This window comes from Dromaius novaehollandiae, chromosome 2, assembly GCF_036370855.1.
Source record: "Dromaius novaehollandiae isolate bDroNov1 chromosome 2, bDroNov1.hap1, whole genome shotgun sequence".
Classification (NCBI taxonomy): Eukaryota; Metazoa; Chordata; class Aves; order Casuariiformes; family Dromaiidae; genus Dromaius; species Dromaius novaehollandiae.
In genome coordinates, this window is record NC_088099.1 from 129,673,005 (window position 1) to 129,700,846 (window position 27,842).

The following is a 27,842-nucleotide window of genomic DNA, read 5'->3' on the forward strand; positions in this document are numbered from 1 at the left end:
AAAAGCAAAGGGAGAGCAAAAGCAGGACTCTGCCATTTGGCTGCAACAAGATAATATCAGTGATGATGTGAAACACAACCTGTGCCAGTCTTTTTTCCTGCCATTGACTCATCTTTCCCTTCTTTCATCTCATTTCATCGCCCACCCTCCAGCAATTACTTCAATCTCACCTCAGCTCCCCTCCACCCAGCTTTTCACTCAGCCTCAATTTAACTTCACAGAGGAAGCAAACGGGGAAGAGCAGCCTTAATACCCAACATCAAAGGGGTCCTGAAATCCCGCATCCGAGAGCCGGCATAGCTGCACCACCATAAGGGGCTTTGCTGAGCCCTGAGCCCGGTGCCCGCTGCCGCCCCGGCCCCTCTGCAGCCTAGAGGCAAAGGCAAACAGTACCGAGCATCACTTGGCTGCTCTGACCTCTGCCAAACCTGAGGTTTAAAGGTATGCTGCATTTCCATCTGGGGGTAGAAGCTGACCCTCATAAAGTCATTTCAAAGACAAGCAGGGGCAAATGAGCTGATTAAAAGGGTACTGTTTGCACTTGGTCCCTTTGCTTTATGCTGCAGCCAGCACAGCTCCAGTCGCAACTTATGGCTAACTGGAACAAGGCAGACAGCAGCAAATGACTCGGTAACTACCTCAGGGTTGCAATTTCCTGGTATTAAGCACTTTGTGCTGCAGCCCTAAAATTAAATAAGTCTATTTCATTACTGAAAATAATTAAGGCATAAAAAAATATACCTTTGGTGTGAATCATTGTGGTCTGCTGCACTGTAAACACCCACTTATGCAGGATTTCAGATCAACGTTTTTTGGTTAATAGACTGTGACAGCTTTGAGAGAGCTGCTGCTGCCTCATATACAAGGGAAATTAATTAGACAGCTCATGAAAGGTGTGTCTCAATAGTAGGCAAGCTAAAGGTTTCTATGAAATGTAATTACGCTGCATTTGCAGTAGACACTTTAGTGTTAAATATCTTGTCAGATTTTATCACAAAGCTATGAAACCCTTAAAAAACATGCAACCGGAAATAGAACACAGCTGCAATATTTTTACAGGTGCTTTTTCATTTTAGTAATGGTTGCTTTTATGACTAACTTTGAATATTGTTACTCAGCCTAGGGGATGTTAAGACAAAGCATGAAAAGGAAAACTTTATGAATTTAAACATGTCTTTAAGACGTAATTTCCTTTTCTTTTCCTGTTTAGAAAGGTATGATTTCAGTTTAAAAATGGTGTACATGAAAATCCTGTAGTAGGCTGCATGTGTGTACCACTTTCCTCTACCAGCAATCATCAGGGCTGGCTGTGTGTCAAGGGACCCAAAGTGATAATACTGGTCCAGGTGTCTGGTTTAGGGCTGTGCTACTGGAATAAGGCCTGTTCTTGCTTTCTCTGTGCTGTTCAAAGAGGCCCTGTCATGGAGCAGATTGAAAAGTGCTCTGTAATTAGTTGGCTATGGTAAATAGTGCAGACCAGCAACAGTTTATTTCTGCTGAACTGGACCTGAATACTGAGAAACGTTTATAGGCTAAGGCTGTGGCCTCCATGCATTCCCACACCTCAGTCATGAACCCGGGTCCTGAGTGAGGCTTCTGAGTGCTCCTGGAAATGCTGATTTGTGTTGTTATATTGTGATGTTATTTGAAGATTGCAAGCAAAGTGCAGCTGTTTCACAACTACAGCATGCCAGGTCCACTCAGGAAATTTGGAATTGCTTCACATTTGTGGAACAAAATTCACCTCCTTGAGTTTAGAACTGGGTTGACGCCACCCACAAGGGCAGGTCCCAGATTTTGCAACTCTCCTTCATAGTTGGACCAACTTCTATTAAATCACTCACAGTTCCAAATTTTACTCATGTTAATGTATTCAAAAACAGTTATTTATATACAGCCATACCCCTGAGGAAGTGTTCCTGAAGTGCAACGGGTTAGTGATTCAACAGATAGAGAAGCAACTTGTCACATAAAAATTGATGTAATATAGGGGGAATGTGTGCAGGGACTTAAGAAAAACACACAGTTAATACACACAGGGACAGAACTGAAGGAAAAAAAGAATCAAGAAATTAATCACTGAATAATAGAAAGAACTGGATTAAAATTGCCAATTTCAAGCTACTTCACAGTGCTTAAGAAATGGAAGAAAGGGAAAATTGCCTTGTAAGTTTTCAGACTATACAATTTTGTGTTCTTGACGTATAGGCGTGATTGATTTTAAATGTCATAGTTACAGTTGTTCTCTAGCTTGTAAAAAATGCATGGACTGCATTGTCAGTTCTAGAAGTGTAAGCACTTAGGTTGATACATCAAGTATGTCACCTCCCTCGCACTCCCTAACAAATCTATTAGCTTCTCTGTATTTACAACTCAACGTAATATACTTCTCTGATCTTCCAATAAACATCCGCTCTCAGGTGCAAATAAATAGGAGTCAGTGACACTCAACGATAAATTTAGCCATTCAGTTATAAAAGGAATACCAATAATAATCAGATTCCTAATGGGTGCAGAGAACTTAATTTATACTATATTAAACTGGATACATTAGTATGGAAACTCTGCAAAAAGCAAACCACAAAGGAGTATTACAGACAGTGCTAAAAATGATTCTTGATTATGCTGTGTTAATGCTATGTTATGTTGTTATCTGTCTAAACAATTTTGGTATATAAAATTGCTTCAGAAAGGTACTATTCTACCAAAGAAATCTGTGTGTTAGGGAACACTGTTAAGATGGCACTAATAATGCTGAACACAGTCATGTTTTGGAAGGGATGATACTGGTGGAAAGAAGATCTTCCTAGACAAGAATATCTCTGGATTTTATCCAGAACAGAACTGGTGCTTCACATTAAGAATTGGTTAAATTTAAAGAATTGTCAAATCTGGAAAAAGCTGCCCTCTGTTGAATACAAAACTTAAATATTTAGGCTGAAATATGAAATATTTAGGCTGAAATATGAAATACTATGCTTTGAAGGATTATCTCTGGCGATAAAGTAACTTATCTTCATGTGGTTGTAAGTCATAAGCAGGCTGGTATGTTAACCAAGAATATAGTGATTTCTGGCAATTCCTATGAATTCTTGAACAACAGAGCTGCAGATGCTGTTTCTGTCAGGTATGAAGGATGAATCTACAGAGTCTAAAGCTGCCAATAGCTACAAGAGTAGTTCAAGGAAGCACTGAAGTATGCACTTAGTTTTAAGCACATGAGTGGTCCTGTACACATATGTATGAAACTAAGCCTGTGTATAGGCACTCTGCTAAATTACGATTACGGAAAGATGGTGCCAATGGGCAGATGGCAAAGAAGAGCCAGCCTTGAACTGATGTTCTGGTAGAAGGCTTGATAAGAGCAGCTGCCACTGTTTTAAACACAAACGAATGTTGTTACTACTAAGAATAAAAATATTTTATTTTCTTCCCGTAACCTACACTGACCAGGCTGCTAATACCCCTCTTTAGGGATGCTGTAAGTAGTTCTGTTTGAATAGGTGCCATATGATACAAAATGGAGAAGGATGAGCGGAGACGGCAGGCAGCATATGGAATAGCCATAGGGTAACGCTCCCTCACACGCGCAGCCTTAGTGCCTTTCTAGTCCTGCAGTTGTCAGGGGGCTGCCCTGAAACCGGGAGGATCAGTGCGGGATGCTGACATGCCATACCATAATTTTAGTTTGGTTTTAGTGGGTGCTTGGGGTCTAGCTGTCACTTTCTGGCTAGTCATCCGACACTTCTACCCAGCTCTCACCAGCTTAGGTGTTTTTATTCATACTCTGCAGCTAGCCATAAAGCTGACCTTTACAAATGTATGGTCTGTGATATTTATTTTATGAGAACATGGATACTTGAGCCAAACCAGACTACACCTAATAAGCCACATTCTAATTTCCTTTACAATATTATCTGTAAGTTGATTGACAGCAAGTGTTTTTTCAACATTACAAATGGAGAGGTTTTTGACTGAATGCTGATATGATAATGTGATAAAAATGATATGAACAATAAAATTAAATTTTTTCACTAGATTTTAAAATGGCAAAGTATACGCAAGAAATAAGAGATATGTATAGACAACATAACATGCTTTTTGGATAAGAGCCAGAAGAGTCTTGCACATTTACTGCAGAGCTGATGCTTGGATTCAGCAACATGTCTCCAGTGACTACCTGTGAAGCCTTAAATGACTATAAAACACGTTCAGACCTAATCTAACTAAAATCTCATTGTACGGTCTTCAGGCATATTTTCAGAACAGAGCCAAATCTGCAGTGTTTCTTTAGGGCAGTTTGGGGATACACTTCCTCAGGAGGAAACACAATATTCTGCATCGCTAGAGCTGAGGTGCACTAAAAAAAGGAAGAGAAGGGGGCTGGGGGCTCTATCTAGCTAGCTCCGTGTGAGTTCATGGGCAGGCAACACGTAGCGCGCAGCATTTTTCCGTGCTGCCTGCTGCCAGTGCTCGGTTCAGCTGGCAGCAGGCAGCCGCTTCTTACAAGTTCCAGCCCTTTGCTGTTCCCACGCTGGCAGGTAGCGCGGCGCAGATGGCAGGGGATGTATGCCTGTAAAATAAACAGACCTGGGTCTGCCTTTGCTTGCTGAGTCATCCAACCTAAGAGCTGCATTTTTAAACACAGAGCTTCACAGTCCTCCATTGGGGAGGATGGATTCTTAAAATAAAATAAGGAAAAATCCTGGGAAAAATCTTAAAATAAGGTTGTGTCTGTGCAACTTTTTTAAGAGGATGAAAATGCATGTTTTGCTATGGATTTGAAACCAATTATAAATATTGGATTGAATAGTGTAGCAGAGACACCAGGCCTATCAATCACAAGACCTCAAAAGGTAACTGCTATCTGTATTTAGTCCCAGAAGTCCAAATTATTGCTCAGGAAAGTGCTTATAACTCAGACAAGTGGGGAGAAAAAGAATAAATACTGATGAATTAACTGAAGCCATTAATTACGTGCTTATGTTAGGGAAGAGAGAAAGAAAAAGTATAAATTAAAACACAGTTAACTTGCTCTTGTTTGATATTTGCTAAGTATCCAGAAGATTTCATGGGTAAGAAGATGGAGTGAGTTCAACAAAAATAACCTGCCAGAGGATTTGAACAGCTTGCCTCTAAACCTCCTGAACTAACATATATTCTCATCTTAGCTTGTTTCATTGGAAATCTGAGAGGAGATTTGTGTCAAGATAAGGTCATATTAATCCAGAAAAACATTTGTTCACATACTATTATTTTTGCTCAACAGCAAAATTAACAAAATTTAATTAAAATTTTGCATGCATTGTTTCCCATTTTAAAACAAAAGCATAGAAGAAAATTGATGATGCAGATGAATAACTATTTCTATGGGTATCTTATTGCAGTAAAATTGAATGGGGAAATATGTATCAATGAAATATCAAAAACTGCAAACCACTTAAGGTAGACAGAACTTTGACATTTTGAAACTGATTTTATTAATTAAATAACATTATTAAATAACATAAATTTTTTTTTTGCATTTGATAGTTACTTGTTAAACAAAGAAAATAAGTTGAAGCAGTTATTTTTCTGAATACCACATCCTTTGAGATTTTGGAACTAGTAGGTCTCAGGATCACACCTCATTTTAGAACAGGAAAAAAACAATTTTTCTTCTTTTTCAGCTCCCAGCTGTGTTCTCCATTTCAAATGAACCAGATATTGAACTGAAGTAAATTAAAAATAAAGAACATGTTCTAAATGTACTAGACAATATCAGTGTATTAATTCACCTAATGCTTCTTTTTAGCTCTAAGTGCTTAGCTGCAACTTCCCACAGACCAGTAACTTCATTCTTTAAAAATCTGTCAGCAATCACACATTCTGTGGTGATTTTAAATTAAATGATTGTAACTGTAATTGACTGGGGTTAATTTAGGATTTATTATAAGTGATCATAAAATAAAATTTTATGTAAATATGCACCTATGTAATTAAAATTAAAGATACTACTTCCGAAAGACCAAAACAAACTGAAATTAAGAAACACATAAAAATACAGTCTCTTTCTCTTTTCCAAGAGATGCAAAATGGCTAGATGAAATCTGCTGGAGGAACCTCATATTAAACTATGCTCCCTCACACTGGATGATGGAATGTCATCTGTGTTAAAGTAAAATGATTTTGCCCATTAAATTTTAATTTTCTTTCAGGGCCAATTTTAGTCTCTTTGTTGAAGAAAATAAAATATATACTGATGATTAGGATTGAAAAATTGTCTTGAAAAATTGGTTCAACCCCATCCTTCATTAAGCAGTAAGGGCTGGCTGCTGGGCTCTAGGGAACCAAAGGATCTTCTTCATTTGGAGGACACGGAGTCTGTAGGTGGGAGAGCCAGTGCCAAATGCTATCGCTGTTGTAAGCTACGTCTGGCTCAACACCTTGCCCCCACCTTTTGATCAAAGGTGATTTACCAATATCAGATGGAAAGTCAGACCTACCACAGCAGATTGGGAGTAGCACTGTGAGCCATGTTTTCTAGTGCTTCAGGTGCGCTATCTGGTCAGGACACTTAACCTTTTCTATTCACATGTGGAAAAGTAAAGTTATTCTAAACCTGGATTTTGGCATAAGAGCTAATAAATATAAGAAATAATTGCAAAGAAAATATTTTGGTGTTTAAAAACTAAACATTTTAGCGTCTAACAGTCTAAATGACTCCATTGATCCCCTTTAGTTTTTACAAAAATATTCAGTTTTTCAGATGTAATCTCTGTTTACAATGGCAGTATTTGAACTCCTGAAAACTTTGCCCTTGGGTGAGACTGTGACATTGTGTATATCCCTTTAAAAGTGGCTATATTTAACGAGCCTGTGTGAGGTGAGAACTGTGGCAAAGGATCTAAAGGATGATGTGCCAGCCAAAACATATTCCTGTCCAATGCAGGATTAACTAAGATTTACTGTAACGCTATGCCCTAATGAATGACAAGGAACAAGGTAGGAAAGGAGCACTGCACTAAGCGAGCAGGCTGTCCCGATGCCCGCCTGTTGGCTTTGCAGAGCTCTACCTGCTTTGGATAGAGCACCCTGGGTGGTTACGGATGGGAGCTGAGCACAGTAAGGCTTTATATTCCCGTCCAAAAGAGTTTACCAACATTTCGACGCCAGGCCTACAGCCGGCTGCAGTGGCCGGACCAAACATCTGAGGGAAACGCGCTGGTGCGTGACTGGGAGAACTGTCCTAGCACGCCTCGGGGGACGCGTGGGGGGACGGAGAGGGAGGGCGGCCAGGCAGGCTGCGAGCTGATGCCCGCTGCCCAGCCTGCGCCTGCACCAGGCGCTGTTACCGGGAGGGGCTGCAGCTCCTCAGTAAATTCACCTTGGTGTCATTACTATAGGTGTAGTAGTAATTCAGAACCAGTTAGACAGAATTTGGGGTCCGACTAGTTTTTTTCTGAGTTTAGTACCCCCTCCCCCAAAAAAAGCACTACCGAGCTGGAGCTATAATTACACTATTCAGGCATGTAGTAACTTCTTTTTGTGAGCAGTCAGTTAGACCTTTTTATCAAAATCTGGCATTATACTAAAACCACAAAAGGCCATGAGAAGAAAAAGCAACGCTTCTATGTAGGCATCACCACCTGATTCTTTACTGTGACCTTCTATAGAAACTCCTTCTGAGCAATAGGACCTTTCTATTACATGTGTTTCAATAAATAATAAACCATGGCAATCAGTAAGTGTGCTGTCCAGTTGTTCACCCCAACAGGTGCAATAATGCTTAACCATAGGCCTAACCAGTTTGGTGCAGGAACTCTGAATTAGTCCAGTGAATGCCAGTTTTTACTACTAAGAAAGGTTCTCTTCTTCATAATTCTTATTGAACTATCTTGTATATTTGGCGACACACTGAATTAAAGAAAGTAGTCACGTAACGTTACTTCTGAATGTGGGAGTTTTACCATAAGCCCTGTATTGCAGGCAGTGCATTAAGGACCAGCCCTCCAAGGTCTTAAATTGGACTTTCGCTTAGAGTAATTTGTGTCTGGTTCTTCCTTGCTCTGAAGGTATTCAGAATAGTGGTCTTTTAGCTATATTCCAGGTACCATTTTCTTCAAATTCTTTTTACCCCTTGTAAAAGATATTTATTTCACTGTGGCACATACAGGACTGCAATTGTCTGCAGCTTACCTGTCCTGGTTGTTCACAGGCTGTTTGGTATCTTGCTTGCTGGCATAATTCTTTTACCCTCTCGTATTTTGGTAGTTGATTAGACTGCTGAGTGTTTTTGTTGGGTTCCTCCTTCTTGCGTAGAAATTTGCTTTAAAAAAAAAAGTTGAGTATTTTATATATGTTATTCTAAACTCTGGAGGTGATGAATTTAACTGGAAAAGCAAAGCTACTTGAAGATTTAATGTCTTGTTCAGAAAAAAATCCCCAAATTTCTTCTAGTGACCTTTAATGACAGAAGTTCATGTAGTGAAGGAAAGATTCAGCTAATATGCTGGAAATTACCAAAAGAGAAATAAGGACCACTGAAAAAAGTCTAATTGACAGAGTTCAGCACCGTTCATACTTAAGTGTATGTATGCTTTTCATGAGGCAAGATGTGCTGAAGCAGTATTAGCCTTGCTGAAAAGCTCGGCAGAAGAGACTAGAGGACTTCCACACCAATTTAACACTAAAGTGGCTATACCAAATATATCACAATGTCTCTTATAAGTATTATTTTGTAGTATGATACACAAGATTTCCATAATCTGTAAAAGCTCTAAGTGCCAAAGGGAAACTGCTGAAAAATTTTTACCCAGAGAAAATTTTCACTGTGGTAATGGGCAAGACAAGAGAGACTAAAGTGTGATAGAAAAGAGGAGCAGCCACAGTCATAAATCTCATTTATGCATAAGCCTTTTCTTAGCTAGAACAAAAATGAAGAATGCTTCCCAGCTGAGTTAGAAAATACAGAACCAATTGGTAAGAGAATATTGCACAGCTGGTTTTGAAATAGAGCGATAGAACTGGAAAGAAAATGAGATGATGACACGAGTGGTCACAAGTAAATGTTAGAGAAGTAGGAGATGCAGGCTAGAAAAGTTGCCAGAAAAGCATGCTTTCAAATTTCTTTTGAGGAAGGGATTTGGAAGGAAAGCAGCTTGCATAGCCAATGGTGGGAAAGTAGGAAGTCAGGCTTGTGAGTTTGCTTTCAAAATTTGCAATTTTACTGACTGTAAAAAGAAAGGGGAGAGAGCAGAAAGGAAAGCATGCACAAGAGTGTTCCCAGAAGGCAGGCTGTCCCCAAACTCTCTCACCCCTAATAATTACCCTCTTTCCACCAGAAATGTGTCACGCCAAATTTTGGTCTTCTTGTTTGTTCGAAACCTAAAAGCAAAATAATAATATTTACTGCTGATGCCTATGTATGCCACTGCTAGTGCTGGCATTTTTTTTTAAAAAAACCCACCCCTCTGCTTATATATACCTGTTATTTTACAGATGTGCTAGTTAAGACAGTCTTCAAAAGTGAAAGCTGTGATGGTTGGCCTGACACAGCTCATTTTCACAGAATTTCTTTTTCCACTCAGTTGTTGATTTACTCAGGTGTTTGCTTCTGAACTGGCTAAAAAAAAAGTGGTCACCCACCTGTTTCCTGGTCTCTCTAAGTCCAGAAGTTTTAGGACAGATTTGCCATCCATATCTGGAGGCGTGTCAAGTCCTGCAATATCCAGAATTGTTGGAGCAAGGTCAATATTCAGAACTATCTGAGGCACGCTGCAAATCAACAGAAAAGGTCATAGTTGTATTACGTGTTTGATATGTAAGTCCTCACATTCTCTTGGAATTAGAATGGTAATTAATATTTATAAGGGCTTTGAAGATGTATAGCTCTACAGAAGTGCTAAGTTTGGAAATTCCCCTTTGAGGGCTATGACTTTGAGAATGACAAGCCAGGACTGTAGAATATCATCACAAAGAAAAAGCTAAGCACAATAAAACAAGGAGGTGCAATAGCTGCACTGTTCTTTTCATGTTGTTCACAATGAGGGCATGAAGCCATCCATTCTGCTAAACCAGAACGTGAGCACTAAAGATGATCACCTACTTTTTAAAAGCAAAGCCCAAAGCATAACCACACAGGGCTATACATTATACAATTTTCTCATCTACGTTATAACTTATTAACAGCATGTTTAGTGAAAGACATGCCTTTTTTAAGAGTCATTGCTCTGCAATAATAGCACATCCTTTATGAAATGAAGCTATATAGTGACAACTACATGTGCTTAGAAACATTTTGCATTAGGTTCAACAGTTGTCCTACGGACACAAGAGAACGTACACTGATCCCGGCTCTACGCTTGGACCACGAATAAAGAAAGGAACTCGAATATCAAAGTCATATGGCATTGACTTCCCCTTGACCAGTCCAAACTGCCCAATATGGTAACCATGGTCAGCAGTGTAAATAACGTAGGTATTCTCCAGTTCTCCCATCTCCACAAGCATTTGGTATAACTGAAATATAGCACAGGAAAAACTCTGAATTAAATGTAGCAAAACATGTTTTGTGCATAATTGTGTATAACTATCATTTTACTGCTTTAGGTACGCAGAACCAAACATGGCATTGATGAAGTTATTGAAATACACATTCTGGAGATAGACATTTCTGCATAGTGCCTTAACTGTGCAGCTAAAAACTTCAATTTACAAGTTTAATTCACTTTTGACAGAGAGGAATTTGCTTTAGGGAAAGAGAGCGGGTCCAGAAAATTTTAACAGAAAAGTATAGTACTACTAATGTAGTTGTATTACGATGTCTAAAAGTCAGTGTAAACTCAAACGTAGCTTGAGAAAAAAATCTACTACAGCTTTAGAGCAAATGGTACTCAGATTTGATTTACTGTTAGTCTACAGTTTTCTCCTTCTCTACCACTGTGGGCTTGGGAAAAGGCTGTAAATTTTTATTAAAGTTTAAAGAAATCTATCTGGGGGGAGATCTTTGGTCATGGAGCTTGATTTTTGAACAAAAAGTTAGGCAAACTATACCTAATACTTCATGTATCATGTTACCTATAATTAGCTGCACACTGCATCACCTAACTCCTGCAAACACTAGCAGACAGACACCTGAGTTTTTGGTCAGTGTTGCTCTGATTTGCCAGTACCCAAATTTCAGCTGAAAGATGAACTGTGAAGGGAGTGTGGGAAATGAATAGACATTGTCATGTGTGCCCCTGTGTGTATGCATGCATACAAGCAGATGATGCATCTTGTCTTAACAACAGGCTTTATATTAGGCCCAGTGATTTCTCCCCCCCCCTTTTTTTTTTTTTAAAAAAGATCACTTTATTCACCCACCAGTTGAAAGCAACAAGCTTTGAAAAAGCCAGGAGCCTGGCACAACATTACAGAGAATTTATGTGTACGGGGACTATCTGGAGTAATTCATCATAGTCAGGGGCATTCCCCAGGCTATGGTTGGTGAAGGTGAGGAAAGATTCAGTTTCTCAATACATTAGTTTTGTTACAGACTAATAAGAACATATTCACAGTAGTTTCTTGAACTTACTCTTTCCATAGAATCATCAACTGACATCAGGGTCTGAAGTCTTTTGCGTTGCAAGACATTTGTAAACTCCATGTGGATAGGCAGCATGGGCCCAGTGTACTGCATGATCCAGTGCTTATCCATGTTTGGTGCGTAGTTATAGCTGGGGGTGCTGGGAGGAAAAGAAAGGAACTGAGGAATTACGCAGTATCACAGGCACTGGAGAAACATAGGAATTCCTCCAATAATCAGTTAAATCACATATTCTACATGATATCTGGTATTCCTAGCGTAAAATATCAATAAACTTCACTTCAGTGGCTTCCAAACATCATTGGTTCATTCATCACTTCCTCAAAACCACCTGCTTTTTGAGCTTTGCTTCTGGCTCAAAGACCACTACCAAATCCATACAAATATTTGGGATATGTTAAAATATATTTCTTAAAAGAATTTGCAATCCTGAAACATGCTTATCTGAGTCAGACAACAGCTCTAACCATTCCATAAAGCATCCCATAAAGATAACCGAAAAGATAATGGAAACCGGAGATCAAAGATGATTATTTCCAGTTAGTATTAATGTGAATTGGCCTGATGCTTCCAGTGCGGATATCACCCCTATATTAACACAAGTATAATGAGATTCATAAGAAAGATATTTGCTCATGGGATGAAGAAGTGTAGCAGTCAGTACTCAGGCAAGAACAGCTCCAGTTACCAGTTTTTAAGATGCCCCAAAGAGTGAAAGCACCCATTTATTTTTCTTCCCGGTCTCCAAAGCCAAATACAAGCATTGTGAGAACTGGGTGTGCAGTTCCCTGCAGGGGCTTGGCTGCCTGTGCTCAAGGTCCCTCCTGCAACTTTGTGGCCCTGAATGGGAGAGCTGGGTGAGAAAGTGCTGCGGCCGGTCCCCACTCACTCCGGACTGTGTTTGAGCTCCACCACTTGCTGTGGTCCTCACCGGGGCCCCGCTCCGTTGCAGCGATGCCTGTGCCTGGCCACATGCCTTGCTGATGGACCTGTCCCATCCCTACAGACTCATCTGTGACCTGGGGCTGAGGCTGACCCTGGTGGCCGTCACCGGCCCTGCCCTGCTCTCCGCGTAGGGCACCGGCAGGACAGTGCAGGCATGGCCTGGCGTCACCCTCGGCTCCCACTCGCTGCCCCCTGCGGAGCAGCCCCCTCCTGCTGCTCTCTGACAAGCGTGTTCGGGAAATAGAGATCCCATGGGTGAAATACAGCAGAAGCTTTGCACCATATTCTGAGCAACATGGTAAACACATGTGCAGTTCCACCTATACCAAATTCACGCTTATTTATACACTAAACCCTGTGCAGGTATTATTTTTCTATGTGAATATAAAGCACAATGCATTACCAGAATAACATGGACTGTGACAACAGTGTGGAACTAATACTACTACCAATACTAGTACAAAGGAGGAGTATGGCACAGAGTCCTGCTGAATCGGAGAACAATGTTTTTGTTACAAGTTTGCACAAACATCAAAGGAAAGACAGAAGAAGATTTAAGAGGTGATCTAACCAGAGCTTGTGAATTTTAAAAGGATATAAGAAACAAGAATACCTTCCCAGATATATCACCTCTGAAGGAAAAGCATTGCAAGAAATTTGCATTTAAGTTTGCTATAGACATATGCATGGTACAAAAGCTCTCCATTAATCCTGTTTTTATACCAGGCATGCATGACAACTAAAAGGTGAAGAGAAACTGAACAAAATCCGTATCCTGTAATTGTTTCAGCAATGTATGACCACTTTCCTTCCCTACCATTTGCAGAATCTGATAGTCCACTGCAATAAACTAATGGAGTCTGCAATTTAACTGGAGAGCATTATTGAGAATTTAGGTAGAATTTGAAAAGCACGTCTCTAGGACATACAGCTAGCTCTGACTAACCTACTTAACCACAAGTATCAAGGAAAAATAGAAGTGAGATCATGATATCACAGGATTTGTCAACATTTTCACTGTGGCTAAGAAGGACAGAAAGTTTACCTTCCTACTACGCATAGGCAAACTTAAAGTAGAATTCCTTTTCTTCAGGGAATTCTTTTATTTCAGTGTGTAAAGTCAAAATTTTGACATTTCCCATGGTAGAAGAAATCTGATTTTTTAAAAGGAACCTCTATATTGTCTCAAATTTAATGAAACTGAGCTCAGGAGCACAAGCCCCTAGGTTCTTGGCTACCCAGCAGCCCTGGCAGATGGAAGAGCAGAGCTAGAAACCTGGAAGACATAGATCTTGGGAGCTCAGTCACCTATTAGGTATCAGGCAGGCCATCAGAAAACAAGGGAACTTCCAGTGGAAACCTTCCTCTTTTTCTTCAGAAGTTTATCAAACTAGCTGTTCTCCTATGAAAGGGCTCAGTTTTGATGAATCAGCATTCTCCAGCAAAACACTGCTCCCCCCCTCCCCGCACACTCTTGAGTGCCCCTGTTGCAGAGAGATGAGGTGACTGTGAGCCCTGCTCAGTCGGCAGCACAGTGACAGCCCGTGGCTGTGCCAGGAAGGAGAGCCAGCTGCTGAAACAGCCGCAGGTCTCATGTTCCCAGGCCGTCGTCAGAAGCCTCCTCCACATAATGGATAGGCTTTAAAAGCAGCACTCAAAGGTTTAGCAGTGCAGCTAAAACCTTTCATAGACACTTTCCAAATGCATTTTGAATTGCTGGGTGAGAAATGCAGTAGCCAGAGAGTGAACAGAATTTTCTTCCCAGACAATTCAAGGAACAGTACTTTTTCTGAAATATCTAATGCCAGAGGCTGATGGAGATATGTGAAAGACGGGGGTCCTAAATGGAGAAGAAAGAGTAATAGGGAAGAAAGAGAGAGAGAGAAAGAGAGACAAGCCCCACGGCTTGTCTGTGCTCCCTCTATATCCTTGTTTGAGTCCCTCACAGAAAGCCACCAGCACGGCACTGCTTGCCAGGCACAAAGCTCCAGAATGTATATCTGACATTGCCCTCAGATCTGTCTACCTTTTTTTACACAGGTGAATTCTGGGAATAATATTGCTGATTTCTGAGCACCTTTCCAAAAGGAGATATCTCTTCCATGTCAGTGATGACCTTTTATTACAACACTCTTGTCTTGAAGCAGTTGGAGATATCAACTAAATGTTCAGCAATTATAAGCCTTTGAAAGTCACCACAGAATCATCTGTCACCGTTCCTGCTCCTCAGTTCTGGGGAAAGGCTTTTGCTTTGTACTGAAAAGTACCACTGTAAAGAAATTTGGACACCCAAATTTCTATGATTCCTCTCAGCACTGGAAATATTGGTTTGAAGAGATGTCCTGTGTCTTCTATCTCCTTGGCTCTGCCACAGAGCCTACCTTGTCTACAGCACATTTGTCGATCCATAATTAGCAGACAGTGTCAGGTACCTTAATTATTTTCAGGTTGTCCATGGTCTCCAAGTCTGACAAGGAGCTACTGCTTCCTTGTCCATTGGTCTTTGCTGGGCTGCAGCCGCATGGCTCAGGTGCTACCTCAGAGTAGAGTTTCTGATTTCAAGGTCATTCATGCCAGTTGGCCAGCAAACAGCAAAGCATTTTAACTTCTGAATGTGTGCCCAGAGACTGAGTGAGGGTTCATTTTACGTTTTACAGAAATACGCAACATGAAGAAATGCTCTTCTTCATTTAGGTAGGTTCAAAATTATCAGCAATGTACTACATCAATATTTAATCTATAGAGAGGATAAGGACTGAAACAGCAAATGATTACCCTATTAAGAAGGGATACTGTTAGTCATTCATGTAGGCTATACTCGTTTGGGCAAATTTGGACCCCTCAATTGCTCACTTATGTTTGTCCAGAACATATTACGCAGAACATGCTGTGTGGAGACTCCATGTTAGATCTGTTCTGGCATCGCATAGGACATTGCAAAATGTCAGATTCACAAAATTTCAAATTGATTCCCCCAGTTTAACAAACAATAAAATCCCCCAAATTGTTAAAAATAACAAATGCTGAACTGGGTCAGGCACTTTCTCAAAATTGCTTTCTCTGAATGAGAAAAAAAAATCACCTCAAGATCTTGTAAGCGTTTACCCAGTGAATAAATTTACAGACCAGTCATCCCATGTGTACACTTGCAAAACCAAAACGATAGATTAGCCTTCTCTATCCTTAGATTTACAGTTTCCTCAGGAAAGGGATGACTTCTGTGCTTGGAGTTCTGTTAGCACTTAATGCCTTTACGTAAATGTATATTCTGTTATTAGCACTACATCATGGAAACTGAATTCATTGCCTATTTAGCACCTGTTAAACCACAAGAGGTGAGCACACGGTGGTGCTAACCACGTGTTCTCTAGGTTATGGGAGGAGTAAATATTTATAAGCATAGGTGCACTTTTCTATTTAAAAAAATTTAGCATGAAATCTATCGTTAATTTATCTCTAAGTGTCCATTCAAATATCTACTTAAAATTAAATATTTTTTAATTTAGAAAGGAAAGGAATTATACTGGCATTCAGCTTTGTGGCCTGAATCCAAGAGGCCTAAGTAACTTTCAGGTACATGAACAATATGCATTTCATATCACACACTGTAATTGCTCTCACTGACAACATATTTACAATACTTGTATATTTAATTTTGAAGTTCAAAGTAAAGAATGCATCTTATTTAACTTCTAAGGTACCTAACTAACTCTAGGTTAGACAAGAAATTAAAAAAGGAACAGTTGCTTTTACTTGAGGACAAATTAAAATGGGGTCCTCAAACAGCCAAGCACTCAGAAATGAATTACATTAACTTCTCCTAGTAAGTGAATTGCCTTTTGTGTGATATTCAACAAAAAGAAACACAATAAAGCTCTTCTGCAAACCATTTTCACAAAAAGATATTTTACAGTTTCAAGAAGAAAACAGGAGATTCAACATGGTTAATGCTGTTTACACAGTTGTGGTATCTGCATGGAAAAAAAATTATATGTGCTTTTAAGAGCTCCCAGAAATCAGTGCTGTTTTAAATTAACATTTATTTTCTAAAAGTTTGATCTAAATATATAAATTTCCATTACAGATGCATTAATATGGAAAGAAATAAATGCATTTACAAGTATTTGTAAAATTATTCATGCTGAAAATCTGCATTTGCCTTTGTTTGCAGTCTCCTGATTACTTTCTGTTTTTATTCAACAAAAACAAAATCGTGTTCACAGAAATACTGCCTGAAATGTGGATTGTGAATGCTTCCATAGCATTCCCAGGGGTATTCATCCCAAAAGTGTCTGGCTAATCTTCTATTTGGATTGGGAGTCCTCCAGTTAGTGAAAATAATACAGTGCTTATATGACTTAGGACCATCTTCCTTTAATAAAAATAAACGTCAACAACATTTTAAAATACCTGTGGTAAAACTCATTGTGAAAAATCCATATCAGTACAAAATTGGCACCTGTATTATTATTTAAAATATGAGTAGCAAAGATAGCATACGTAGCGATGTTTCTTCAGAAAAAGAGTAAATAATAGAAGGAACTGAATCATTTGTTTCCAGGGAATGTAGACTTCCAGGTTTAGACACTATTCTTGGAAAGCAGGCAGTCACAGTTTTGGCCAGGCTTAAGAGCTGAGAACATTTGACTGATGGCATAGTTGGTATTTAGACAAAGCTGACTTTCCCCATTCTGTTTCTGGATATACTTTTGTTGCCTTTTAAAAGTGGATTTTTCTGAAACCAAGACTAGTTTTGTAGCTGGGGATGTGACGTATGAAAGACTCCTGAAGTGTAACATAACTGTTATTCTTCAGGATAAAATAGAAAAAAAGTTGTTATTCATTAAATATAATGCCTTTCTATTTCAAAAAAAAAAAACCTGTTACTGCTGTAGAAGTTCCTCTTGTAAAGAAAATCTGATTGTTGTATTTCTATATCACCCTATTTCTTCTGTTCAAACTCACACCTCTAGTGATGTGTGAGATGCATGATTTTGATCTTTTCCCTCTAAGTCACCAATCCAAGTAGGCCTTGGGCTAGCAGTGACAAGAGACACAGACACGCCAAGATTTATTACAGATGCAAATGTGTGATCCCCCTCTAATGGGTAAGTGTCCACATTACAGGATCATCATAACTGGCAGATATTTGAGACTCAGCTTCAGTGACTAGTGGGCACCCCGAATGTGCTCATACCCCAAAGACTATTTCCCTTTTATCACATTATCTTGGGAACCTTTCTGACCTCTGGTACCATTTCTAACTGTTTCATCTAACATATTTAGCCTGACAATGTGACTGCTTCTTGGTGATCGTAAAATCTAGCTGTCAGTCCTCCTGCCAGCCTAAGGATCAGCGCAGCAAGAAGTGTTTCAGATTTCCAGTTTTCACATTCTTCAGTAACCCTGCCTGTTGCAGATTTTTGCTTCTAATGTTTGTTTACTTCACAGCTTATAAACAGTTTAGGCCTGATTCACAGTTCCCCTAAGACTGTTTCACACTGCAAGGTAAAAAGAAGCTAAAGTGCCAGAGGCCATAAGCATAACTGAGAATTCAGGCTTTCATTAGAGCACCCTTTAAGTCAAAGTTTTCCTGCTCCATTGCGTGATGGAACAGGCTTCTACCATAACAGCTGCCGGGGACACCTTGAGAGCCATCTCTTGTGTCACAACTTCATATTTAACAACAGCATTTCCAAAAGTTTAGCAACCCTAACAGATGATATTCATTATCACAGGAAAAATCTTCCAGCATTAATGTATTGCTTTCATTCAGTACATCTTCTCCAGTCCCAGTGTCTTCCATGGAAATAATCTTTGGGCATAGCTAGCGTAGTTGTATTGGTATGATTTATTTTCAGAAAATATATCACTCGTGGTGATAGCCAGGAGCCAGCAGCTAAGGAATACTTGTAACTGTCAGAAATAGGAACCATTCTAAAGAGAGGAGAGTTGGGGAGGGTGGGATGGAGCACGGACACTTAGAGAGTGTCTATTGCTTCCAGCATGATATAGTTTGTGTTTCATGTTAAACTGGAGCTTTTGAGAATTAACAGGGATTATTTAAAATTAATGATTAAACCGTGAATGCCTCATTATTTTTCTTGTCTTTGTAAGACTTTTCGTGCCACTCCAGAAGGCTGTCTGTACTGAAGAGGAAAGCATTATAAGGTAACAATGGGATGTAAGTATTCCTTTTCTTTTTGGCTTTGATGGATTTTTCATGGATATCATGGACTATCCTGCTGCATCCGTTTGAAAGTGGAGAAACAAGACACCCAGGCACTAACATTTGAGATACCGAGGGCAGAACTCTGCTTGAAGTGAAGTATTTCCTTCAGTAGTGACTCTCCTCTGTGTACATGCAAGTGGAAAACTTTTCCTAACCAAACTTCTGGGGTTTTTTCTTTTTTTTTAATTTATAAAGGCAGTATTTCAATCAAATGATAGGCATTTTACCAGCAAAGAATGCCACATAATTTAAGGCTCTGCCTCAGCTACTGTCCTTTTAAGCAAAACTTCCTCTCACATGTGGTTGACAGGCTATCTTAATTTTTGGTTTGTAGGTATAACCTTCCATCTCAGTTTGTAAAGCCAGCAAGCAGCTTTTGACCTGGTTTCCCTTCTTTGTTGGAGGTAGGCGTTACAGTAACATGATATAGCAACTACATTTTTAAAAACAAAATCCAAGGTCAGATGGCTGTCACCCAAGGTCAGAAAAAGAGATTCAAATGGTGCTTGACCACCAAGGAAGAAAACCTAAGGGTTAAACGTTCAAGTTACACAAACCTTGGCAGGAGGGATTTTATTGTTCTTGCACTGTTTTCACACAGAGCACCAAATATTTCTGTGAGAACTTAACTTCTTGTATCTTTTAGTCAGAGCATGTTGCTAATGTTTTTGCTAGAGAAATCAGTTATTTGGTAGCTTCAGCCACCCAATTTGGCAGTTTGTCTTCAATTTGTCTCATTTCTTAGTCTGCAGACTGAACTCTAACCTATGCAGTCAGTCACTGCAACATGAAACACAAAACAATCTCCCAAGTCTCTCTCGAGGTATCTAGAGAAGAAACTCTTAGCAAGAAGGCTGCCAAGAAACCAACAACATCAGAAGATGGGGAAGGGGCACAGCTGATTCTCATATTCTGGGTTACTTCACAACTAGCTTACCGGAGCAGGGTATTTAGATTTCAAGAGCCCATGCAAATGAAAAGCAATTTACGCAAATACTCAAAGGAAAATAAGTCCACAAATAGATAATGAGAATCTTCACTGGATTTTTCCAGGTGACATTCAACCTTTATAAAGTTAAGAAGTTTTTAAACTTTTTGAGACTAACTTAATCCATTGGTTCTAGCAGCACAAGCTAGAAAAAAGGGGGCTGAACACACCAAGCAGTAGAAAGTGTCAGGCGCATGATAAACTGAAGCAAGTTCCTACAAGCACCGTTTCATCAGAGGACAGCTAGCATGGAGCCTGAAATGAGTTGCATTGGCCTGGGGAGAGGTAGGGCAAGACATGATGATTCAGTGCTTTTCTGCAGATGCAGCCCCCACAGCCAAGCTGACACAGTATGAAGCCTACCCTCCTCTCTGATGAATTGTCCCCAGCAAACAGAACAGCTTGCCCAAGGCTAGACAATCTGTCCCATTAAATGGCGAGCAATCTGTTGACCAGAGCAAGAACAAATAGATTAAAACTCTCTTGCCGCAAAAACAGGCGATCGAAAGAAGATATGGGAGAGGTCTATTAAATTTGATGCAGTGACTATTCCTTATTTCTCACAGGACAGGAAGGAGGAAATACCCGGTGATACAATCAAGCTACAGGTTTAAGGAAAAGACAGTGCTTTGAGCACACAGCACCAACTGAAACTGTGGAACTTGTTGCCTCAGGGCGATGTGGTTGCCAAGGGCCAAGAGACTTCAAAAAGAAATCAGACCGACTCAGAGAAAATGGGACACAGTGGCCTAGCTGCTTCACCTAAACCAATGATTTCCAGCTGGAAGAGAGGCAAAAGGGAGATCTCTTGCCTTTTTCCTAATCATTCCCTGCTCCTTCCTACTGGAGCTCATAACTCAGGGTACTGATTTGGCAAGTACAACCCCACAAATTCAGTTTTTACGTTAAGTCTATCTAACTTTACCTTTGGACAAAATAAGGCAATATTAATTCTTCAGGATGGTTACGCAAGAACTAGTTTCCTATTCAAGCAAATATGTACAAACTAAAGTGACAATCCCATCGCTTCTGTATACAGGTAGGAATTACTCCAAATACCTACTAACTGTGAAACATTGATGACTGGTTTGTATTACTTGCAAAGTCTAGCATCTCAGGAATGTGGGAACGTAGAGAACATACGATAAGAAAGATATAGTTAACAATATAAGGTGAGGGAAAGTAGCCTATCTTAAAAGTACTAGCCAATAGCAGGACAAAAAAATTACAGACTAACAGATATTGAACCATGTGCCATGGATGGCAAATTTCATTCTGGCCCCAACTAGCAGTCAGTTTATGCATGATAACTGCTACTCCTTGCAATTTTAAACTAGTTAATATAACTACAAATAACGTTCTCGAGTGTGATCAAGTGCAGCGTGTCCAAAATGCAATTTGTAGACCACAGAGCTTTTCCACAGTGTGATGGAGCAGATTTCTCCTTATTTTCAGAGGGGAAATTAATGTAGAATCCAGCTAATGTATTTTTATTCAGTTTTTTCTATGTGGTAGGAGGCACAAAGGTATTGTTAAATCATGAATGGGAAGACCGGTCCACATACCCATGATAGACTGATGGACAGTGGGAAGTTTCCCTAACACCTCACTGAGGAAAAGGACACAGAGCATCCAAGGTATAGAGCAAGATGCAGAATCTGGGACTATCCTCTACTCTTTACCTGAAGCTGCCCTCAGTTTTATAGACAAAATGACAAGTTTTTTATTATAGCAGTATAATCACCAGCAAAGATTAAGCACATTATTTAAAAATGCAGATTGATAGGCTCTTTGGGAATCTGCCAGTATCTAGTCTGTAAACAAATCTGGTCCACTCAAAAGCTACAAAAAGCTGTTTTTACTCTCAGTACATTTACTTAGTTAGAGCCCAGGAAACATATGTCTTAGAGGAACATGAAGGAAGTAATATCTTTCTAACAGATCCTGACCTGTATCTACATATTTTCAGGGTATTGTAAGAAGCTGCCCTTACAAAGCCAAATACTGACCTTTTAATCTCCTTCAACTTCCCAGGAGAAAAAGAGCTTCTCTCTGTTTTAATAATGGTCAAGGCTGTCTCTGTCCTTTCCAAAAGGAACAAGCACAGCAAAATATACAAGCAAAAATTCACCACTCTGTACGGGTTTCTTATATTTGAATTCTCTGTTATTTTAATCCCTCCATAAACAAATACCACACAAAAAGCAGATATAAGGAGCTGTTTTGGCAGTGCCTGGTTTTCACTTACATATGCTGTGAAGCGTTGGGATAGAGCTCGGAAAACTGCGGTGCAGAATCCTCCGGGCCATGGGGAGCAGCGTGGCTGATTACCATCATTATGGGCCTATGGGGATAGATCCTCTTAGACATTCTGAAGTAATTAATGCTCTCATTAGTGATTAGGTCTGTGAAGTAGTCCTGTAACATACATTTAACACAAAACAAAAGTTACAAAGTGCATGATTAATTAGATCACATAACTATCACATTATTACATTATTTTCAAGTCCTCATTAAAGCTCGGATCAGGAAGTAAAAACGTACCATCAAAAAGATGTATGATTCTAAAGAGCATAGGGGAGACTGAGCAGTAATTACTTTCTTAAGAAGGCAATACCACATAAAATGAGATGGTATTTTGCAAATCAGATACAACAGATTGCATTAAATACAATTACCAGATTTTCTAATATAATGCTAAGTAACGGTTGAAATGACAGGTTATAATGACACAGATATACTTCCCAAATTTCATTGATAAAACACTTTCACAAAGTAATGCCTCCTAACTGCAAGAAATCATTCACATTTATTCATTTATTATAGCTTTCCATTTCCATTTCCATTTCTATTTCCATTTCCATTTATTGTGTGCTTTGTTCCAAATATATTTTTATATAGGTACAAACTGGGTGAAATCTACAACGCTCAACTTATTATAAAAATCTTTATCAGAGAAATTGCAGAGGTAAATACAGGGAGCAGTTGAATTCCTGCAGGCTCTGTTCTTTTAATTCTACAACTTTAAACTGGGCAACTGGCTTAACCCACAGCCAAGGTGGCAAATGGAAGCCTACAAGGGGAAGGGAGGAAACAGAACTAAGACAAAAAGATGAAAACTTAAATTAAACCACCTGCCACCTTGGAGCATTCACTGTTGGCCTGGAGGTCTGGGGTAAGCTTCATTGAGAAAGTGCTGAGATGATGTTTGTAATTTCAAGCACTTCCAGGCATGACTAATCATATGTTGTGGATTCAAGGCCCCGAACAGCTGCAAAAGCAGAGCCTGAGGGACAAGGTCTGTGTCGCATGGTGGTGCTGGGACAAGCTGGCCAGCTGTGACCTTCTCGCTCCCCTTCCCCCTCCTTTCCTCTTCCCCTCTGCTGTGCTGCCCTTGGAGCAAACACTGTAGCCCTGGCTGTTTAAATCTTTGCGACCATGCGGAAGAGGCAGCAAGTGACCTTTGGGTTTGCAGAAGGGGTAATAACCTCGAGGCACCAGGGTTCTGATAACTTCTGGTTTTGTGGCCTGTTCAAATGAAATGTCTGCATGACTGCTCTCCCAAAGCATCCGTTCCCCTCCTATTTCCCTGTTTACTCTTGCTACATACGCAGGGTGTGTAAGGAATGTATAACTAACCAATGTGCTTTCTTTTTTTTTTTTTTTTACTCTGTATAAATATGTAATCAGTATCGTGTAATTTCTACGGGTGGGGAAATCAGAAACAGGCATTGTGAGCTTCCAATAAAATCTCATTACATGGGTCAGAAACCACAGCTGCAACATCTGTATCATCTTCTGTGAGCTACATTCTGAGGAAATTCCAAATTGCTTTTTGCAGGCTGGAAAGTCTGCGATCTGCATTTCTGAGAAACTTCACGGCAGTGGGCAGGTCACTTTGGCATACTTTCCAAACTTTGTCAGGAGCACAAACAAGCTCTGAAGTTTTCCAAAGGCCATGTTCTTGCACTTATCTATTCTCATAGTCATATCCGGAGTCTGACACCACAGACACGCATTTTTTGTGCACTGTATAATGGAAAACAGCATTAACTAACTAAGGTTTCTAATGTGGGTAATAACTGACAACACTCAGCTAACATTCAGTAGCACAAGGCACCCAGTTATTTTCGAGAAAGGCCTTTACTTATTATTTGCTTCTTTCCATGGAACCAACACTTTCTGGTAGAGAGAGAAAGGGAGGGAAGAAACAACAGATTGCATTAAAGAACCCTTGGAAACTTTTTTCTGTTCCACAGTTAAAATTCTCACACAGAAATCGATCTGAAAAGCCCTGAACAGACCATGACATCTCAATTTCTTGGTCGTAGCTGGTTAATTAATTAATTATCTGGTTAATTAATTATCTGAAAGTGATTTTCATATGGATTAAGGATGCAGCATTTATGTGTCTGGAAAATACCTTTGCATAATCAAATCCATGCTTCTCTTTGTTACCATTGCGAGAAATGGTGTAATTATAGAAGCGGGAGTTCTTCACTAATCCAACCCACTCTCTCCACCCAGGAGGGATGTAGCTGCCATTGTATTCATTGAGGTATTTCCCAAAAAAAGCTGTGAAGGTAAAAAAAAAAAAAAAAAAAACACACACACATGAGGCTTTGCAATCTGAGTCCTTTAGTTTGAGTAAAAAGCATGCATGAATGGAGATAAAAATATGTGTTAGAATGAGTCAGAGTGGCTTTATCAAAAAAGTTATTTTTATATCTATTAACATAGATGATTTCCAGAGCTTTTATTAGAATTGAAAGTCTTTGTGACTTTAAGATTTTTACTTAATCTGCATCTTTTGAAGTCAAATGCTCACAAGAGATTTTTCATTTTTTCTTTAGAATAAGTATACTTCTTCTGGTTTCCACTTGACAATGGAATAAAAACTCAACCCCAAGAGGAAACATCTGAGGAACACCTCTTGTGGTTTTAAGCAAGTCCCATGATGTTTCGGAGCTTGGCTTCTGACTTTTGGAAGTTTGGGCTTGGCAACATGGCTACATTTCCTGGTTTGATAACAGGCCGGGGAACGCTGCATCTCTGTCTTGCTGGGCTCCATTTGGGAAGATAAGGAGGGAATCCCTGCCCTGCTCTGTTTCCACAGCTTCTCCAAGGCAAAACTAAAGAAAAAAAAAGGACTTGGAGGTAAATTACCTCTCTTTGGTCTACAAAAATAAATGTATTTTTCCTTTAGCTCCAGGTGACAAATCAGAACCCATCCAGACTGAAATTTTCAGAATTTGCCATCAGGCATAACAGTGTTTGCAGGTGCTCTTGCCACTTCTTCTGGAAGGAAGTAGAAAGAGAATAACTAATCCCACAATACAGTAACTCCCAGCTCTCTGGGAGTTGTGAATTACTCATGCCAGAGACACACAGACACCAAAAGCTGGCCAACTGGCTTTGGAAGGGTGGATTAACACCGCAGTTGCAGCTGTATTGCTTCTACAGCCAGCTGGGCTATGGAACTGTTTAGTTGCTTATGTATAGGTTTGGCCTGGGTAATAAAGTCAATCTGGATGTCTCCGGGCTGCATTTCCACAGCTTGGACACTGGGAAATGTGGTGACAAAACACCTGCCTTGGTCTGCAACTTGGGTTATTAGGGTCTTCTTAGCTCTGGCTCAGACCCGGCAATGCTGGACACTTGGGTGTCTGAGTAACCTCACTGTTTGCATTTTTTGTTTTTTGAGGTGTTCAAGCCCCTGGAGAGTCACCAGTGCCAGCACTTTTGTCACCTATGTCCCAGGCAGTCAGAACGAAGGCATTCCCCGTATTGGCAAAATGAGACACCACAGGAGAGGAGCAAACAACAGGAAGATCCCTTTGCAGGGACAGAGCTCCCGTGCAGAGCACCCACCTGGACCACCCACACCTCCTGCAGCACCCAGTCCCTGCCCTTGCTGCCAGCCCCTGCTCTCCCAGCCAAAATTTCATGCAGAGAGGGCTCCTCTGCATCCTAGCCAGCCTCACTGCCTCAGCTGCATTTCGAGACCTACGTCAAACAACCTTACTTATTTCCGACTCGGAAATGAAGTCACTTTGGAAAACCTCGCATTCAACCTAGATACATTCTATCTAACCAAAAAAGCACATTTGTGGAAGTGCTTAAATAATTCAGATCTGACTGATGTGGGTATGGTGAACTCCTTCCTGGGAAAACTGGTGGAAAAATCAAAATGTTCATAGTTGAAACTTGCTTGAGGCAACATAAATACGGTGCAACCCAGTCATCTAACTGCCGAGTGTCACTAACCAGAGGTTACAGTCATATATAATGTTACTTTCCTATACCACGTGGAAGGTGACTTATAAACAAGTCCTATAGACAGTAGGCAAGACTTACAGCCCTTCCTCCCACAGCCACTAAGAAAGCAGCTCAGTCTCTCTCCTCTTTTCCGCTGATGCCAAGTGGAAGTCAAGAAGCTTGAGGTGAAGAGGATGACTGTGAGGAGGGAACGTGTGCCCAGCACTGCTGCCTTACGGAGAGGAAATCGTATCTCACCTCTGTAAGCCAGCCAAAGCGTGTGAAACTCCCAGGGTATCAGATGTGCAAGGAAAGTGTAAGGGTCAAGGCTGAAATACTGTGGTAAGAGAAGCCTTAGAAAGGAAAGGCAGGGAAGTCAAAGAGAGACAACAGTGAAGAGAAGTACGGAAGAGTAATGTGACCAACAGAGAGAAAGCATTGCTGAGCCAAGCAAATACAGGACTGTCCTGTGGCTGCAGAGGAGATCTGATGTCGGGTCTCCTGAAGGCCATCCCAGCTTCAATAGTAACTACTGTATGACCTTGGGGAACCTCCACATGCTCCTGTAAAGGACGTGAATGCCAACCTGCCACCCACAACGATCAGAGAATCACAAGTTCTAAAATAGAAGTTATGGCAATTTATCATGTAGACTGGTTTGATAGCCCCACCTATAATTATGATTGACTAATACTGAGACCTGAATGCTGTTATATATAGTTTTGCCAAACTTAAAGCATTAGTGATGATAGTTTCCATGCTGAGCATCTGACTCAGGCTGAATTTTGCTGTATGGAACATTTTAGCCAAACAGTTTCAGCAATTTCCAAGAAAAAGGCTAGGGAAAAATAAATGGGTTTGCCCATTTTAAAAATCATTGGCAAGCTTCTTTATAAGAAGCTCTAGTGTCTCTGGGTTTTGATGTAGTGCCTCTGTAAATAACAGAGGTGGCTGTGTAAATCTATCCCAAAATGGCCAAACTGTAAACCTCTGAAAAACTGCAGTACACAGATGCTCAGGAAAGACTTGCTAAAGCTTCTCAGTTTAATGCCACCATAGGGTGTTATTTTATGGGCCTGACAAAGTCCTTACAATTTCAGTTTTGGCAATAAAACAAAGAGCAATCAGCCTCTCTGTATCCTGCTCCTCTGTTGATATTCTGGCATTACCTGAGAGAAAGCCACTAGCATAAAACGCAGAGATGAAAAGACCCAGAGCACAGGGACAGAAAGAGAGAAACTGAATGTAAAAAAAGGAAAGGGAGGCTTGGAGCCGGTGGGGGCCAATTCATTCTGGAATTTTCTTGCTATAGATTACTTAATTTTGCAACTTTAATAATGTTTTCTGAGCTCCCCCTTGGCCCCCCAAGCACCATATTTTGGTGTGTTGTTTGAATTTGGATTGACAGCCTGAACCATTCACCTTTGTGTTGGCAATGATTTAGTATTTTATCATGAATATAATCTCAGAGCTGTCAAGTTTTAAGCAGCTCCTTGAGTGACGGTTTGCAGAAATAGATGTTTCACCCTATTGTGGATTAAAGTCGTTCCCATGTCAAAGTTATGGTAAACCCCCGAATCCTGGTAGAAGCAGCAGTAGCCTTGATAATGGATTACATTTGCCAAATTGCTTTAACCAAAGGTGGTTTATTGGTCAAAAGCTCAGGAGGATATGAGTAATTAGACACATGAAGGAAAAAGCCAGGCTTTTACTAAAACACAAGAGTTCACCATAGCATTTTCTGAGCATTGAGTATGGGATAGGGCAAATGAGTCAGAGCTGGAGCACAGTGCCAGCAGTCAGTGTCTGCTTCTTCGTGCTCTGTGGGAAGACAAGTGCTAGAATAAAAG

The 27,842-nt window shown here is 40.2% G+C and overlaps 1 protein-coding gene across 5 annotated transcripts in view; it reads right to left on the minus strand.

The window, feature by feature from the left end:
• The window catches only part of SULF1 (sulfatase 1), a 126,606-nt gene that overhangs the window by 23,643 nt on the left and 75,121 nt on the right, over positions 1-27,842 (minus strand). For all 5 annotated transcript variants that reach the window (XM_026115206.2, XM_026115209.2, XM_026115210.2 and 2 more), the window contains 7 exons: positions 24,158-24,309; positions 21,983-22,152; positions 11,558-11,708; positions 10,325-10,500; positions 9,628-9,756; positions 9,310-9,366; positions 8,179-8,308 (listed from right to left, as the gene is read on the minus strand). In XM_026115206.2, coding sequence (XP_025970991.2) covers positions 8,179-8,308; positions 9,310-9,366; positions 9,628-9,756; positions 10,325-10,500; positions 11,558-11,708; positions 21,983-22,152; positions 24,158-24,309 — 965 coding nt within the window. The remainder of the gene's footprint in view (positions 1-8,178; positions 8,309-9,309; positions 9,367-9,627; positions 9,757-10,324; positions 10,501-11,557; positions 11,709-21,982; positions 22,153-24,157; positions 24,310-27,842) is intronic.